This window comes from Temnothorax curvispinosus, unplaced genomic scaffold (genome assembly GCF_003070985.1).
Source record: "Temnothorax curvispinosus isolate PA1 unplaced genomic scaffold, ASM307098v1 QBEX01006086.1, whole genome shotgun sequence".
NCBI lineage: Eukaryota > Metazoa > Arthropoda > Insecta > Hymenoptera > Formicidae > Temnothorax > Temnothorax curvispinosus.
The window spans coordinates 89,607-104,674 of NW_020215866.1; the positions used below are offsets into that span (position 1 = coordinate 89,607).

Sequence of the window (15,068 nt, forward strand, 5' to 3'; positions counted from 1 at the left end):
CATTATTCATTACATTTTATTACGTTACTCTCTGTATCGGGAGCAACGAACCTACGGTCTGCGTAGTTTGCGCAGTGAGAAAAGACTCGTGATCGTAGAGTGACAGAATTCCTATCGTGTACTTTAATTAGCGGCAGCGACACCCCGGATGAAATCAGTAGCCAGGAAAATAAGGGGAGAGTATGCTGGGGAGAGAGTTTACGAACTAACAGGTATCAACGTACTGATTACGAAACAGCGAGAGACGGATATATGCGTGGCACGTAAATACCTCCGCGAGAAATAATTTTGGAAAACGCGGAGTTTAATAAAATTGTCGCGTATTAATTAATTGCGTTCTACCAAAGTTCTAAAAGCACTATAACGTTATTTTACAAAACAGATGTCTTCGAATGATGAAATGAGATTTACAAACGTAGTAGAAAGCATGGTAAAAGAGAAAAGAAAACCGAGGAGGGAAAGGAAAATGGAACAAAGAGAGGAATTATCCTCAGGTGGTTGCTTTTATAAGAGACTTAACGTATACGATGGGTCGCGGGATTGACGTGTCTCTTACGAGGTAGTATTGAAAAATGCGATGAGGGGAAATCGATCGACGCGAAGCAAGGAGCACACAAACAGGATATTCCCTCGACTATTACACCGGTATTGTGAAATAAAAAAATATATTTCGCGTGTTTCAGTTATCTTGAAGAAAGTTATCCTAGAGAAAAATTTAAGAAATTCTTAAAAACTATTCTTTAAATATTTGCTTATACAAAAATTAAAAGTTGTTGCAAATTACTTCAATTACGATTGTCAATTTATCAGTGATCCACGTAATAAGACGATATAAAGGGCCAAAGCACATAACATGGCGTAGCGATATACGACGGTCGTAGTCCCCGACCTGACAGATCAGGATACGCCAAAGGTTGTGCGTTACTTACGTCCACGACTACGACTGTCATATGTGCTTTGGCCCAAATACACATTTTTAACTAAATGTTTTTTTTTGTTAAATGTTTTCTTTGTTAAATATTTTTATGATTTATCGTTCCATTTAAATCACTATTGTTGATGCACTCACGATGCAGCTAGTGTATCTCATCTCTACGTAACGCGTTCAAGATAGCATAGATTATGAATATTCCGTAAAGTGAGAAAGAGGAGGCGTTCATGCGCGCGGACGGCCCGAAGCTCGATTGTTGGCGGGGAATGAGAACGGAATGGGATGAGACTTAACGTGCACGACGGGTCGTAGGATTGACGTGTTCCTTATAAACCAGAAGGGTGAAGCGAAGATAGTAACGGAGGAACCAGACGCGAAAGAGGAGAGTGAAGGAGAACATTGCTGGTGAGGGAAGAGGGGAATGGGGAGGGAGAGGGGGAGGAAGGAAAAGGGCGGAAGGATGGTGGATGGGTGGATGGGAAGGATGACGAGTAGAGAGAAGGAAGACGGGGATAAGGTAGGAAGGCACGTCGCGGCGCCTGCACGCCGGTGGAAGCCCGATTGTTCTCCGCAACCGACTGTGTCTCATTACTTCGAATTGGCTAGCCGTAGACAATGCCAGCGGGTAATACGATTATCCGGAAGATGGTTTTCAGCGGCCACCCCTTCATTTCTATCGTCTCCTTTCCTCCGGCCCCCGATGTCCTTTTACGCTCTTACGTTTCAACCCCCGCGCGCCGTCGTATAAACCCTTTTTCCGGGGCATGTTGAGAAAATCGGGTCCGCGGGGGATTGTACAAGACTTGGAAGAAAAGGCTGACGCGAAGGTGACGGCGACTGAAGAGACAATGGATCGCGTACACGCCGTGCGGTGTTCCGTCGTATCTATCTATCACGGAGATAAGAACTGAAAATTAACCGCTTTACCGCGGCTTCAAATCGAAGGACGACGAGATGGTTTCCGAATGTAGGCCGCCGCCGAAACTTTGAATGCGAGGAAAGGGGGGCGAGTGTGCTTTTCGCGACGCAACAAATAAAACAGGTTTTCAAACGTATTCCGCTGAGCTCGGGGATTGCACTTCGCTCGGGTTCGGTCGCCTGAACATTTCACTGCGTTTTTACTTACATCAGCGTATGGCGAACTCGGCTCGGTTCGAGTATATCTCCGCGTATTTCTGGCGTATTCAAGAGGCAATTCGGTTGAACCTACATTCTGCGCCTGGTTTTGAAATTTTGTGGTTAGCGAAGAGTTGAAACGTTTTTCTCGTAAGAATTACAAAGAAAGATATTCCTGAGCTACAGAGGAAAGAGAAATTTTTTTGAGTTTGTAAAATTATTGTTCGTTTAACTTTGCCCTTATTCTAAATGTTGTTATAGCATGTTTTAAAGAGAGATTTTCCATACAACGAAAATAATTTGTCAATTTGAAATTTTCACCGCAGGTATTTTCGTTGGATAATATAAATGGTATTTTTTGATGCATGAAACATGACTTACTGTGGCATAGCGAACACGTTTACTTTTATATATATATATAAAACATCTTTGTTTCATATATGAAACAAAGATGTTTAATATTGCAACGGATTTCAAAGATAAACTCGGTCAAATCTTCTCGTTTTAAAGGATGACTTCAAATTTTTTTTTTTTATTTGCAAGCATGCCACTGTAACTTGGCTTTCATCGTGTCGCTCATTTGAATTCCTTTTTCCAAGTTGCTTCGCCTAGGAAAGAGCTGCTGACAAAGCGTTGGATAAAGATTAGATGAGAAAGACTGGACGGTGAAAAGACAAGCAAAGATGAGTTGAAAAGACAATGAACTACTAGAAGCGTGACGTTTTCTTTCATCTATGCAAAGATAAAAGTCAAAAGGTTGATCTACGAGAAATACCATTTTTTTTCGTTCTCTCACCGATAGGATACTTATCTGTAATGAAATCGATTTTCTATTAGAAAAATGGTATGAGATTAGCCAATTTGCTCGACATAAATAAATAAGATTTTCGAAATTAAAGTGTTTATATAATTCCCAAAATAAAGAAATTTGATAAATGAATTATGACTAATTGATAATATTGATTATAATGTCGAAAGCTTTTTAATTAAGTTTATTCAATATGAAACGTGTATTTTCTATAGTATATGAAATATGAAACACGTTATTTATGTACTTATGTCCAATTTTTTACAATAGAATTCAGAATCACATAATTATGATTAAGTTCTAAATGATAAATATTACATTATATTTTGTTCTACCATAACTCAGTGCAATAAATAGTTTCTTCAAGTATTATCTTATTTTCTAACAAAATGCTAAAATTTTATATAAATCATATTTTAGAAATTTAACGAAAGTTTCAAAGTGACAAAATGAATAAGATGGAATGACTCATAAGATTATAATTTTTATATTTTAAATGTGGTTAACATTTTTTTCTCTTTGTTTGTATTACTTAGCGAGTAGCATATAACAAAAAAATTTCAAGCTATGTGAATTTCTATATCGATATGTTAAATATATTTATATTTATGAATAACTCAATAAGATTGATAGAAAGAAGAATAAAAATTGTAATCAAAATTGTTATGTTTTTATAAAGATAAAATTTTAAAATCTATTAATATAATACGATCTTTTTTTTAAAAAAGGCGAAAATAATAGGTATGTGCTTGTTATTATTTTTCTATTTTTTTGTTTAATTATTAATGTCAACCGTATAAATAAATGTCTTCTTAATGAAATTTATTTGAATTTTACGATATTAGAAATGCATTTCATATTTTTCTTCATTGTTTTCCATCTTTCCCGAAAGGCAAATTATAAGTGCGTTCTAACATTTGAATAATTTTCGAGGCTGTAAGATTTTTGTTAAATCCAGATTGTGATTTTAAATGTGGCATTACGGATTCTCTTTCCAATATGACTCCGGGGGTGGAATAGTTGATTTAGAGGTAAAAAGGAATGGGTACAGGTAACCGCGAATAAAGATGCCGACTAAGGAGACAATGAGCCACATCGTGGGCAAGTTTTATTTTATTTCCGAGAAGATAAGACCCAAAGATATTAACCGACGGAGCGACTTAGACTTGGACAAGACGACGTTTCCACCTCACTGTGGGTTTTCATTCTCGAGGAAAACTGCTCTGCATTTCAAATCCGAGGAAAGCCAGGCTGCTTCTTGTCGCAGATGGTCGATTTAGCTGAGCGACGGTGGGAGAAAAGAGGACGCTCGGACAAACGGTAGTTGAGGAAATGTCTTTACTTTGACTTTGCCATATTATAGAATATATTCTATTGCTTATTGCCTAATTATTATGTAGTTGTGATTTCTATCGAAAAAGCTAGACATAAATATATAAATAACATACGTGTATGTCATCATACTTTAGATATATCAAAAAAGATATTTTATGTTAAATAAACTTAATTGAAACATTGTAATAATTTTAACGTTATAATCAATTTTGTTAATAAAAAATCTGTGTCAAAAGTCGTTTATTTTGAGACTGACACAAGTACTTTCAAAAATTTCAAAAATTTTAATTTAAAATAGATACGTCGCGTTAATCACATCAAATATTACTACTTTGAAGCAAAATGGTTAAATGTTAAATTCAATTATGCGCATGAAGATCAATATCAATGCTCTTTCCGTGCAGCTGATCTCATTTCAAAAATGACACGAGGAATTGACAATGGAAAGGCGATATTACGCGCGAAAAATAGCATGCTCGAGAATTAACCGACGACAACACGATTCCGGATTTAGTCGGGAATGCTTGGAACTCTTCTGCATTTCAAATTGAAAGGCTAGGCGGAAGAATTGTCTAGTGGAAAATGGGAAAAAGGTCGGACGCGATATCGAGCTAAACGGGGTGACGTGAGAAAGCGAGGGTGGCTGCGAGAGAGGGAAAATAGGAATTTTTCTCGAGGCATCAAAGTCACCGCCAAGGTGTTACGAATTTGATCTATCGGCAATGACGTGTTAGGCGACGAAGAAGAATTGGATTTTAATCGAAGTCGAAAGAATGCACGTGGGATAAGAGAATTGTAATACCATCTCTCTCATTATCTCTTAATCTATAATCTTCTTATAATTATCGGATCTCCTCTAATTATTTGACAGTTAAATCATCCTTTGATCAGCCTCCATAATGTAATCGCGCGTGCATGAAAAATAAATGCTCGTGTTGAATATTACACAAATATGATTTCTCTGTTAACAATACCGGATAATGAAATCAATTAAATTTCACAAAGGACAATAATGGTCATAAGCGGCTAATATTAATTCGTGGAATCATTGCATTTGGTTCATATAATAATAAATGGCTTATATAATATTGAAGAAATCATTGACAAGCAATTCTATTCTGTAGTAATTAAACATACGGAACATTTTAGTATTTTAGCAAAAGATATTAATGTTAATAAAGAAAAAAACAATCTAATTAACTTCTTGTGTTTTCGATGCTGCAACACAAGACTTTTCAATAAAAATTCATAATACAATTTTCCAATTTTGAAGATTAAAAACACAAGAGTTAAATTATCAACTTTGAATCCTAAGAGAGAAAACTATAACTCATTATAGTCTCGTTCATGAACTGATAACACTCATTGTGATTGATTTTCTTGCAAGCTAGGTAAATTGTCACTGAACGCTATGTGTCTATATGGATAGGCCATGTAAGTAATGCGAGCGATGCCGAAATCATTACCAAGTCAAATATTGAACTTGGCTAATTTGTTATCGGCGAGAAAGTAGAACGACGTGTAGAAATCTCCTTTGCCGGCAAATTTGCCCTAGTTACCGAAGTTATAACGTTGTTAAACGCTCCTGGTCGACTTATGAGAGCTAGCCCCCGTTGAAGAAAATGTATAGATCATTCTCGAACGGATTCTCGTGCATGAAAATAGACGTTTGGAATAATAAAGGGTTTTTTCGGAAGTGCTTTGGAATGAAGTTTAAACGATCACGCTTGAGATACTGCAGTCGAATATTAAATCGGATACGAACTACGGTCTATAATGGTTTAGAAGAAAATTTGTTAAATCATTAAGCAAGAGCACTTTTTCGATTTTGGTTGCCGCTTTTGTCCTTTACAACGCAAAAGCATGTTCTCACGAGATTATTTTACAAGTTTACGATCGCTTACATATTTATATGAAAAAATTTTTTAATGTATTAAAGAAAACTGTGAAGAGTTTCATTAAAAAGTTTTATTACACTCTTGCATACCTTTGCTAAAATAATCCATTGTGATTTGCATATTCAAATCATGAGTTTGTATCATGAGTATCATAAGTTTCTTCCGTGACAGACCTCGTAACATAAAATATACATTATGACCCAGATGTACTGTTTTTTTATCTATAGATTCTGTGATCAATTTAAAATCAATCTTTCGATATTTAATTTAAATTAATTGAATATTTAATTATTTTATTAATATTTAAATATGTGATATAAATTTTCCAAAATCAATGAATTTCTGTAATGAAGGCATATAAGTATATAAAAACATTAGTAACCAGAAATTGAAACTGTATGGGAAGAATTTCTCGCTTGTTGGACGATTATTTTTGCTAGTAAATTACCGAAGTCTTATGCATTAATAGTTTTCCATTCGCCTATATACATATCTCTCGTAACACTACGCCAACATTGCAAACTTTTATTAGAAGTCATCATGTACCTACTCTAAAGTTAATTTAATAGTATAAGTTTAGTTGCTTCTTCTGACAGATATCCTCTACGTTCATCTCACTGCCCTGTCGGTTATGCCGAGACAGACACATCCCCGAAGTAATAACGCACGTATATCCGTGCATTTTCCGCGGCGCGAAACGGAACGATTTGCTCGCGGATAATGAGAACCTTTGTGCATCTTTAACAGTCATTCGGAGACCGGACACCTTTCAGAGAATCTCGGCTACGACAGTCACGAAACTACCGTTCGTTCAAAGGACGCAAGAACAGAGAGCAGAGGTCCTCGAAACTGTCTCGAGACAGCGACCGACTACACCCGCCTAGCACTTATCGTTGTGTAACTGTTTGCCCAACCACGAAGACAAGACCATTTACCATAACGAGGAAAACGCCGGCGGAACCTAGCACCGGCGAAAGCTCGCAACAATGGTCGCCCGTTTATCCTCCCCTTTACCCTCCAATCTTCCACTATACCTGTATACCTCCTGTCCCCCCTGTGTACTCCCTTTATATCAGCTTACAATCTGCCTTTTATCGGTTTTGAATCTTATTTCTGTTGATACAACGAAAGATTCAGAATAGAATAATATATATTAGTTTAGATTCTAACCAATCACCATTGTGCGATTTTATTTTTTTTGGTAGACGTATCAAGCTATTGAATATAAGTACACGCTTTAAAGTTAGGTAACTATTTTAATAGATCTAAGTGGAAAACATCCTTAAATCATGGTCAGAGCATTTGTGTCAACGGCGTTCTACGTGCTAGGTGTTCCTCGTCGTTTCCTCCGCTTCTACGACTTTTCGTCCATTAAGTCGTCTCTCGAGGAAGTCGTTACCACGAGGAAGGTGTAAGAGTAATGGCGCTGACCTTTTGTAAAATATGACGTAGTACATGTAACGCGATGACGCAAGTGTACATGCATTTTCTGTTTAGTGTGTGATCTAGGATTAGCACTTCAATTCAATTAATGAATGGTTAAAAGATATTAGATGGCTTACGAGGATGTAAAAAAAACTAGAGAAAAGAGAAAAATCTTTAACACCCAAGTGAAAATCAAGGTACCTTTAGATAAATTCGCGTGTCCCATTTTAAATGCATAAATATTTTAGGCACGTACACCATCATATTACAGCAACGTGGAAATAGAGACACAAGCTCTTTTATTGCGGTCTTCGCGGAAACGTCAATAATCTCAGGAACTTCTTAAGCAGCTTGAACGTTCTTTCGGTAACCATAGCGCTTTATATGCCGATAATCGATTGACGAAGCAAGAATTTCGCCGAGTTTTATACCGCAAAAAAGACACGCCGCTCAAGTATCTCAACGCAAATCAACGATCGTCTTTGATAAAAATCATCGGAGCGTTTCGATTCAGATGATGTTGAATATACTCTGGAAAGCTTTTCGATTTAAATTTCTTTTCAATGTCTTCGACGCGTTTAATATTTGCTTCATTGCATGTTCTTTTGGAATTTCTTATTTAAGTAAAAATATCAAATTTATGATTCTAAAGTCAAGAATCATGGCATTCATTTCAACGTTTTTGTTGATAATATTTTGTTGATAATCGGTATACGATTTTCTATGATAATTTATGCATACGATAAACGTTAATCTGATTATAAACAAGATGTGATTTGGGCATTCTACAACGCAGCATAACAAAATGTTTTAAATTCACATTTATAATTTATATCAATAAATACAATGAAAGAATCTGTAAATAAATAATACGGTAAATTAATTATATAGCATACTGATTCATTTAACATTATTCGTAAAAAATATAGGAAATTTAAAAGTGTAATTACTTTCTAGATTCATGTTAAAGAATGTAATAATTAGCTTCGTATAATTATAGTGCATTATATAGTCCTTAGAATTTTAATATATCCTTTACATTTTTAACACATTGAATTTCTTCTCATTATATGTGATTTTGTAGAATATTGCAAATATTCAGTATACACGAAGCAATGTATACGCGAAGCAATCGATACACGCTCTCTGACCAATTTGCACAAGCAGCAAGGCGGCCTCGGTTCGGGGTAATGAGGGAATTGTTTTCCGAAGGTGGCGCGCGCCTCTTAGCGCAAAATTGCTCCGCTCCCTTCGCCGGCGACCCGGTGGAAGGAATGGAGGAATCGAAGGAGAGAGGGTCGACGCAAGGAGACTTCCGCGGGATGCAATTTATCCTGTCGCATTAGATTCAAAATAATTGATCCCCCGGGCGGATGGAGAATAGCGAGTCATTACTTCAGAGTGATAGCACCCCCATCGTAGTGCAGGCCCGAGGAAAATAAAAACTCGGAAATCACCTGCTCCCGATGAAAAATTTGACAGCCGAGAGAAGGAACGAGCTAAGGAGATGGGGAGAGTGCCGCGGGTGCGGTATGAGGCAAGGTAAGGATAGCATCTCCGTAGAATGGGCTTTCCGCAGCTGCAACAGTCCGGAATTCGCTGGGAAACACATCGTTTGACTTCTCGCGCAGCTGACTGCACGAGACTTTCTTTGTTATTGCCTGTCACCTCGCCCGCAAGAACTACGCGGTTATTCTAGTTCGAAGAATGCTCTATCAACGGCTCTATCACAGTTAAAAATACTATTTTTAATTAATACTTGCTACATCGTAAACATTATGCCATATAAAACGCGAATGCTTAAAGTATTCGAGTATATATCACTGACAATTTTATTTCGAAAACAGCACTGTGTAATGTCAGTGTCCTTCTATAGAAAACAGCATGCATATACTTACAAGGAAAGGGTCCAAAATGTCCTCCTCCGAAACTATAAGAAATAGAAAAAAAAATGTTTAAACAAAAGTTACATGGTTTGAAGAGTACTTTAAAACAATCACAAAAATGTTTAGTGGTGGGGGTATTTGCAAAAATGGAAAAAAATTTTGTTACTGTTTTAAAGTACTCTTCGAACCATTTAACGTTTGTTTAGAAAAAAATTTTTTATCTCTTATATTTTTGAAAATATTTGTTCCGAAAGAGAAAACTTGATTTTTTTAAAGGGGTGTTTCACCCCTTAAACATACATTATTTTCATCTAGAACACATATTAAAAGCTCATAAAAATCGGTGGAGAACACTTCGGACTCTTTCCTTGTTAGGTTGTTCAAATTTTGGAATACTAAATTTTATAGTTTCATGCATTTTATACTTGCAATCGTTAAATTGTGCATTTAATCATTGCTATTGCGAGTTGGACTTACGTATATCGAGTGAATGGACATGCGTGACCGGTCCAAACAGTATCAGCAACGTACAGAACCTAGCGATTATCGATAAATAATCGGTCTTCATGTTCTCCGTTGAGTGATGACTTCATCAGAGCATTCGACAAATAGCTGTAAACATAATTATAAAATATTTGTATTAAGGCGTGTATATTTCTTTTGATCTTTAATACTTGCTTAGCTAACACTTGTCATTGCATAGCAACATTTGTCAAAACTAGTTTTCCAAAAGAGAGAGAGAAAGAGAGAGAAAGAGAAAGGAAGGAGGAAGAGAGAGAACTCTAGTTTGATTTCGCCAATTTCCGGAATCAATATTTAAAGCGGAGAAGACGGACTTGGCTCCTCGCGCAAGGACGTGCTACGGAAGTCCACGTGATATTGCCTGCCTTCCAATTTGCTGCCATTGTTTTCGATCCGGATAAAACCTTCGATCGCTATACGGTCACGTTTCTGCACGAAGCACCCGGGAGATTTTAAAGCTGCCTCTCGAAATATTTTCCGTCCCAGCGCCTGAGGTGGAGGGTCAAGTAAAAAGGAACTTAATCGACTTAAGAGTAAAACTACACGCGTCTACGTATTCCTTTTTCTTGGCACAATCCTGGACGACCAGTCAGCCCTCGGTGGTTTTCGCGGTACGTGCGTCGCCTAGAGAAAACATGGAGAGACCTACTCGAAATCGAGTCCCCGCTCAATTAGCCCAACCTTGCGTCCGCGTGTCCTTCTCGATGGAAGACGGAAAGAAAGCGTGATAAGAGGGAATAAAAAAAAATGAACTTATTATGTTTTGAGAGAAAATGTTAGGGATACTAAAGAATAAGTCTGTATATTATCAAAATAATTTAGTTGCTAGAAAATTTTTTTAGCTAACTAGAAAGCAATATTAAAAAAAAAAATAAAAACAGAAATATCACTTTTGCGTTCATTCAACTTTGAGGAAATTTAATAAGCGTTTGCTAATGATGTTAAGGATCACATTAAATTAGGTATTACATGTCAGATATAAGGAATTTCAGAGAAATAGATTCTATTATATTAGATCTATTTTATTCTATTATATACATATACATATATATTAGATTATTCTATAATCTTCTTAGAAAATATATCTGTTGTTAGAAAAGAATAGTGAACAATGTTTTAAAATTCATGCAGGTATTCCAAGGTAGCCCGATTCGTCGCGAGAATAAGGAGAGTAACGTATTGCTATAGGAGCTAGACAAAGAGTAATTAACTGCACGAAGAGTAATTGATCGCAGATAGAAGGTTCGAAACTAAGTTGCTAGACACTATCCAGCTTCCACGGCACTGTCTGCATTTATATCGTAGCTGGGCCGTGAATGTCCACGCGAAAGGCATTTCGCATCAATCGACATTAATTAATTGCTTTCGCTCGGGAGCGACGTTACGCTGTCACGCGATTTAATATCTCTCGCGGGATAACTCAACTGGCAATTTACCCATAATAAATACCTCGAATTTTTTGGTCTAGCGAACCGACATCGGGAGACGCGACACGACCCGATTCACACACGTGTTCCAGTTAGTTACCGTCATTCACCATCCGAATCTGTGTACGTCGACTTTTCTACATATCGATGCTACATTTAACGAGCGGAAATGAATAAAAACTCGAACGACGTTAGCTCGAGAGGAAGAATAAAAGTTAATCCCGGAATAAAAACAGATACAGTGTTATGTGTAGGAAATTTCTGTGGCTAAAATCGATCCGCTTATACTGAAGTTGATGTAGTCACGAAGAGGATTTTGTTTGCGAGTGTGTAGGCAAACTTGTACAAATCGCGGATGTATAATCGCAACTCGTTGTATTTATGTATTTACAGATATTTATTTATGTATTTCACTATTAGAGAAGCGGATATTAATGATAACACGCGAGATGAAGAATCGACGAGGTAATAAATATTAATATATAACAATTTTGCGCCATGTTTTCCCACGAAAATTGTCATGACGGTTACGTTATCAAAAATAGCATTTTGATAATTATTGCGTTTCTGCATTTTGTTAAATTATAATTCCAGCGGACTGTGTAACGCAAAATTTGAATTTGTATAATTTTCTGAAATTTGATTCACAAAAGCATTCTGTTAACTTTTCTCTCGCAAAACATCCTTTGTTTATGGATAATTTGCAATACTTGTAGCAAATACGATTAAATTCGTTTCGCATCACGGTTCAATACCGCCGTAAGCGAAGATTTTGCCGCTTGTGTATAATTTCGCGACCGATTTATCGCGTTTTGATAGATTGTAAACGCAATGTGACGCCACGGTTATAGCTGTGCACCTATGTGTTTCTTGGCGTACCAGGGACATGTAGCATTGCTATCGACATAGCGTTAATTAGTGCACACTTGCGACCTGATGTTACCGAAATACCATTAACGACCCTCGCACGGAGTGCGCGCGACGCGCTATCGCCTATTTAGATCGCGTTTTCTGCTTGCCGCAAATAATTAGCAAACGGCTGGCCCTATGACTGTACGCCGCTATAGCGATTTGGACATTGGAGGCGCAAATTAGGATGGCGTCTAACTGGACGCGTTTGCCGATAATTTAATTGATTATTGACGTATGCGTATACACATACACACGTGTGCAACCATATCGATCTGTCGTAGAGAGATGCTATTTGCTCTCTTACGCTCTAAGACGTATTGCGAAGCAGCTGCTTTGTTAGAGAATTTCGATCAAAGCCGCATATGCACGCATCTGTCAATAGCAGAGGCCTGATAATTAAATCGGTGCCAATTTATATATGTAATGAGTCGCACAGCGTGCCGGACTAATAAACATATATCTCTCGAAAATCGTGATCTCGTATATATTAATATATCGTGGAAGCGCCGCTAATTATTTCATAACGGTTGCAATTTACGTTCAATGCGGAAACAATTGTTATCATTATTTTGTTATCATTATATTGAGCGGATATACTTAATAAAATGCGAGAGAATATTTATTATACATCCTAGAAATATATCAAGAAGGTATAGAAATAAAACTCTCTGTCCTTATTTTCTGATTGTGAGAGTTTCACGCTTCCTCATACCATCTATTAAAGTATTTAAAAACTTAATGACTGAAGTGATATTCGCATCACTTCTGTACGCATAATGTAGCTGTAATGTTATGTTCAGCCGTATATTATTACGTTTAGTTTATTGCGGCATAATTAGCCGCATAATGATCGTCTAATCTACACATAGGCAATTAGCAACCTAATGCTAATTTACGTTTCGACGTGGTACCATAACTGCATTTATACCTGCGAGTGATTAGCCAATTTTAAATTAGCCCCGCGCTTGATGTTTGCTAATACGCACCTCATTCCTATTGGTTGTACACCATTATACGCGTCTACATGTATAATATATACGTTCAAAGGGATCTCTGGCAACGGCAACATCGATCGCGTCATATGACGGCTGTGCCTCGTTATCTTGCACGTAATATGTCGATACCTTGTGATACACTTAATTGAAGACATTTTGGCTCATTAGCTATGCTGGTTGGACGTCCCGGATATCATGATTAAACATTGCCATGCCATCCATTGCGACGAATCATTACACGCGATACCTCGGTAAATGCCAGATTGCTTAGTGAAAGAAAGAGAAAGGAGGAGAGAGAGAGAGAGAGAAAGGTGGAGAGGGAGAGGGAAATAGATGCACCATCTTTATTTTATAGATAATTAATTTATAATAATAATATATGATTATTGATTTTAATTATATCTTCGTCGTTTATTCTTTATTAGAATTAGATTATGTAAACATCTCTTTCCTTTTTCAGATAATTTTCTATCAAATTTCTTAGCATTATGTAGAAGGTGCTAATTAATAGTGATAATTAGTAAAAGATTTAAGGCTGTGTTATAAAATTGTTGAACTGATGTCGCAGCAAAACAGTTTAGTCGTTAGAAAATGACAAGGAGAGCCTCGTAAAATTTTTCAAGACTCAGAAGTACTTTCCAAGGACTTTCCCGTAATGACAAGAACTCTAGGAGGACAAGAATTTCTTCCTGCTGCCGTTGCAAAATACATTCGAGATTTTATGGTCCTCGATAGCTGGAGTCAGTGAAACTTGCGGATCGTACGAATGTTCGAAAATCCCGAAAGACGAGTTGAAGTGAACGTTTTAAACATTTAGGAATATCAATTTGCGTATAGTTGATCACGACTATATTAATTATTGTTAAATGTACCGTTAGCTAAATTACATATGTAATTACATATTCATGGACGTTTAAATACTTTTCTATATATATATTATTTCTGGTACAAATATATAATATAATATAATCCGGCATAAGCCCCTGGATTAAATAATCATTCATTGATAAATGATAAACGCTTCTGACGAGAAAGTTCAGTAAAACATGATACTAACAATAAGTCATCGTTATAACTCGGTTGCCTACAAAATAACGAATCGCTTGTCTTAATACTGATATGAGTTTGTGCGGTAGAAAATTGTAGCGAGAATAAATTACTTAACTTGAGTTAGCCACACCAGCGCTACCTAAGGTTACCATAATTCCCATAAGAACCCCATTTAGACTTTCAGTGCTCGTTTATTCTAATGCTGCGGTATACGGAAGCCCTCCCCCCTGTCCTCCATGCAATGTCTCGATGTACACTTACGATCTTCAGCTTATTATGCTTTCGCGCAATAAGCTAAGAAATTCCGCTTTGCAAATTTGGGCGGACAAAAATCGAAAATCTCAAATGCATTGATAAAATTATGTAAAAATCGAATAAATTTCCTAATCATCATAAATTTTTCAGTTAGAGAAAATTAGAGACAGTTAAAGATAGTTAATCGCGTTTGTTTGAAATCTATTTTTATCTCTCTGCGCGAATAGAAATAAGCAGCGTAAAAGGATATCACTCGGGGTATAGTTTTGTAAAAGCTATCAGTTGTGTAAAGAAACTCTTGACGCTAGCTTCCGTAAAAGGATACTCGAATGGACTCGATCGGGAGAATAACGGAAGGTGTTTCCCGCGTGTGGGAAATGGCGAGCTGGCGTACGTGCCGTGTTGCGGAGGAAATAGTAAGAATATTTTCTCCCGATATTATCGAAAGCGCGTACCATCCACCGCGCGGAATCGCGCGATCGGAACGATCGCGGAGGTGCGCAATACC

At 36.9% G+C, this 15,068-nt stretch overlaps 1 protein-coding gene across 2 annotated transcripts in view; it reads right to left on the reverse strand.

Moving 5' to 3' along the window:
* LOC112455435 (discoidin domain-containing receptor tyrosine kinase B-like) overlaps positions 1-15,068 on the reverse strand; it is a 78,924-nt gene that overhangs the window by 30,182 nt on the left and 33,674 nt on the right. For both annotated transcript variants that reach the window (XM_025017338.1, XM_025017337.1), the window contains exon 2: positions 9,877-10,011. In XM_025017338.1, coding sequence (XP_024873106.1) covers positions 9,877-9,967 — 91 coding nt within the window. In that variant the 5' untranslated portion in view covers positions 9,968-10,011. The remainder of the gene's footprint in view (positions 1-9,876; positions 10,012-15,068) is intronic.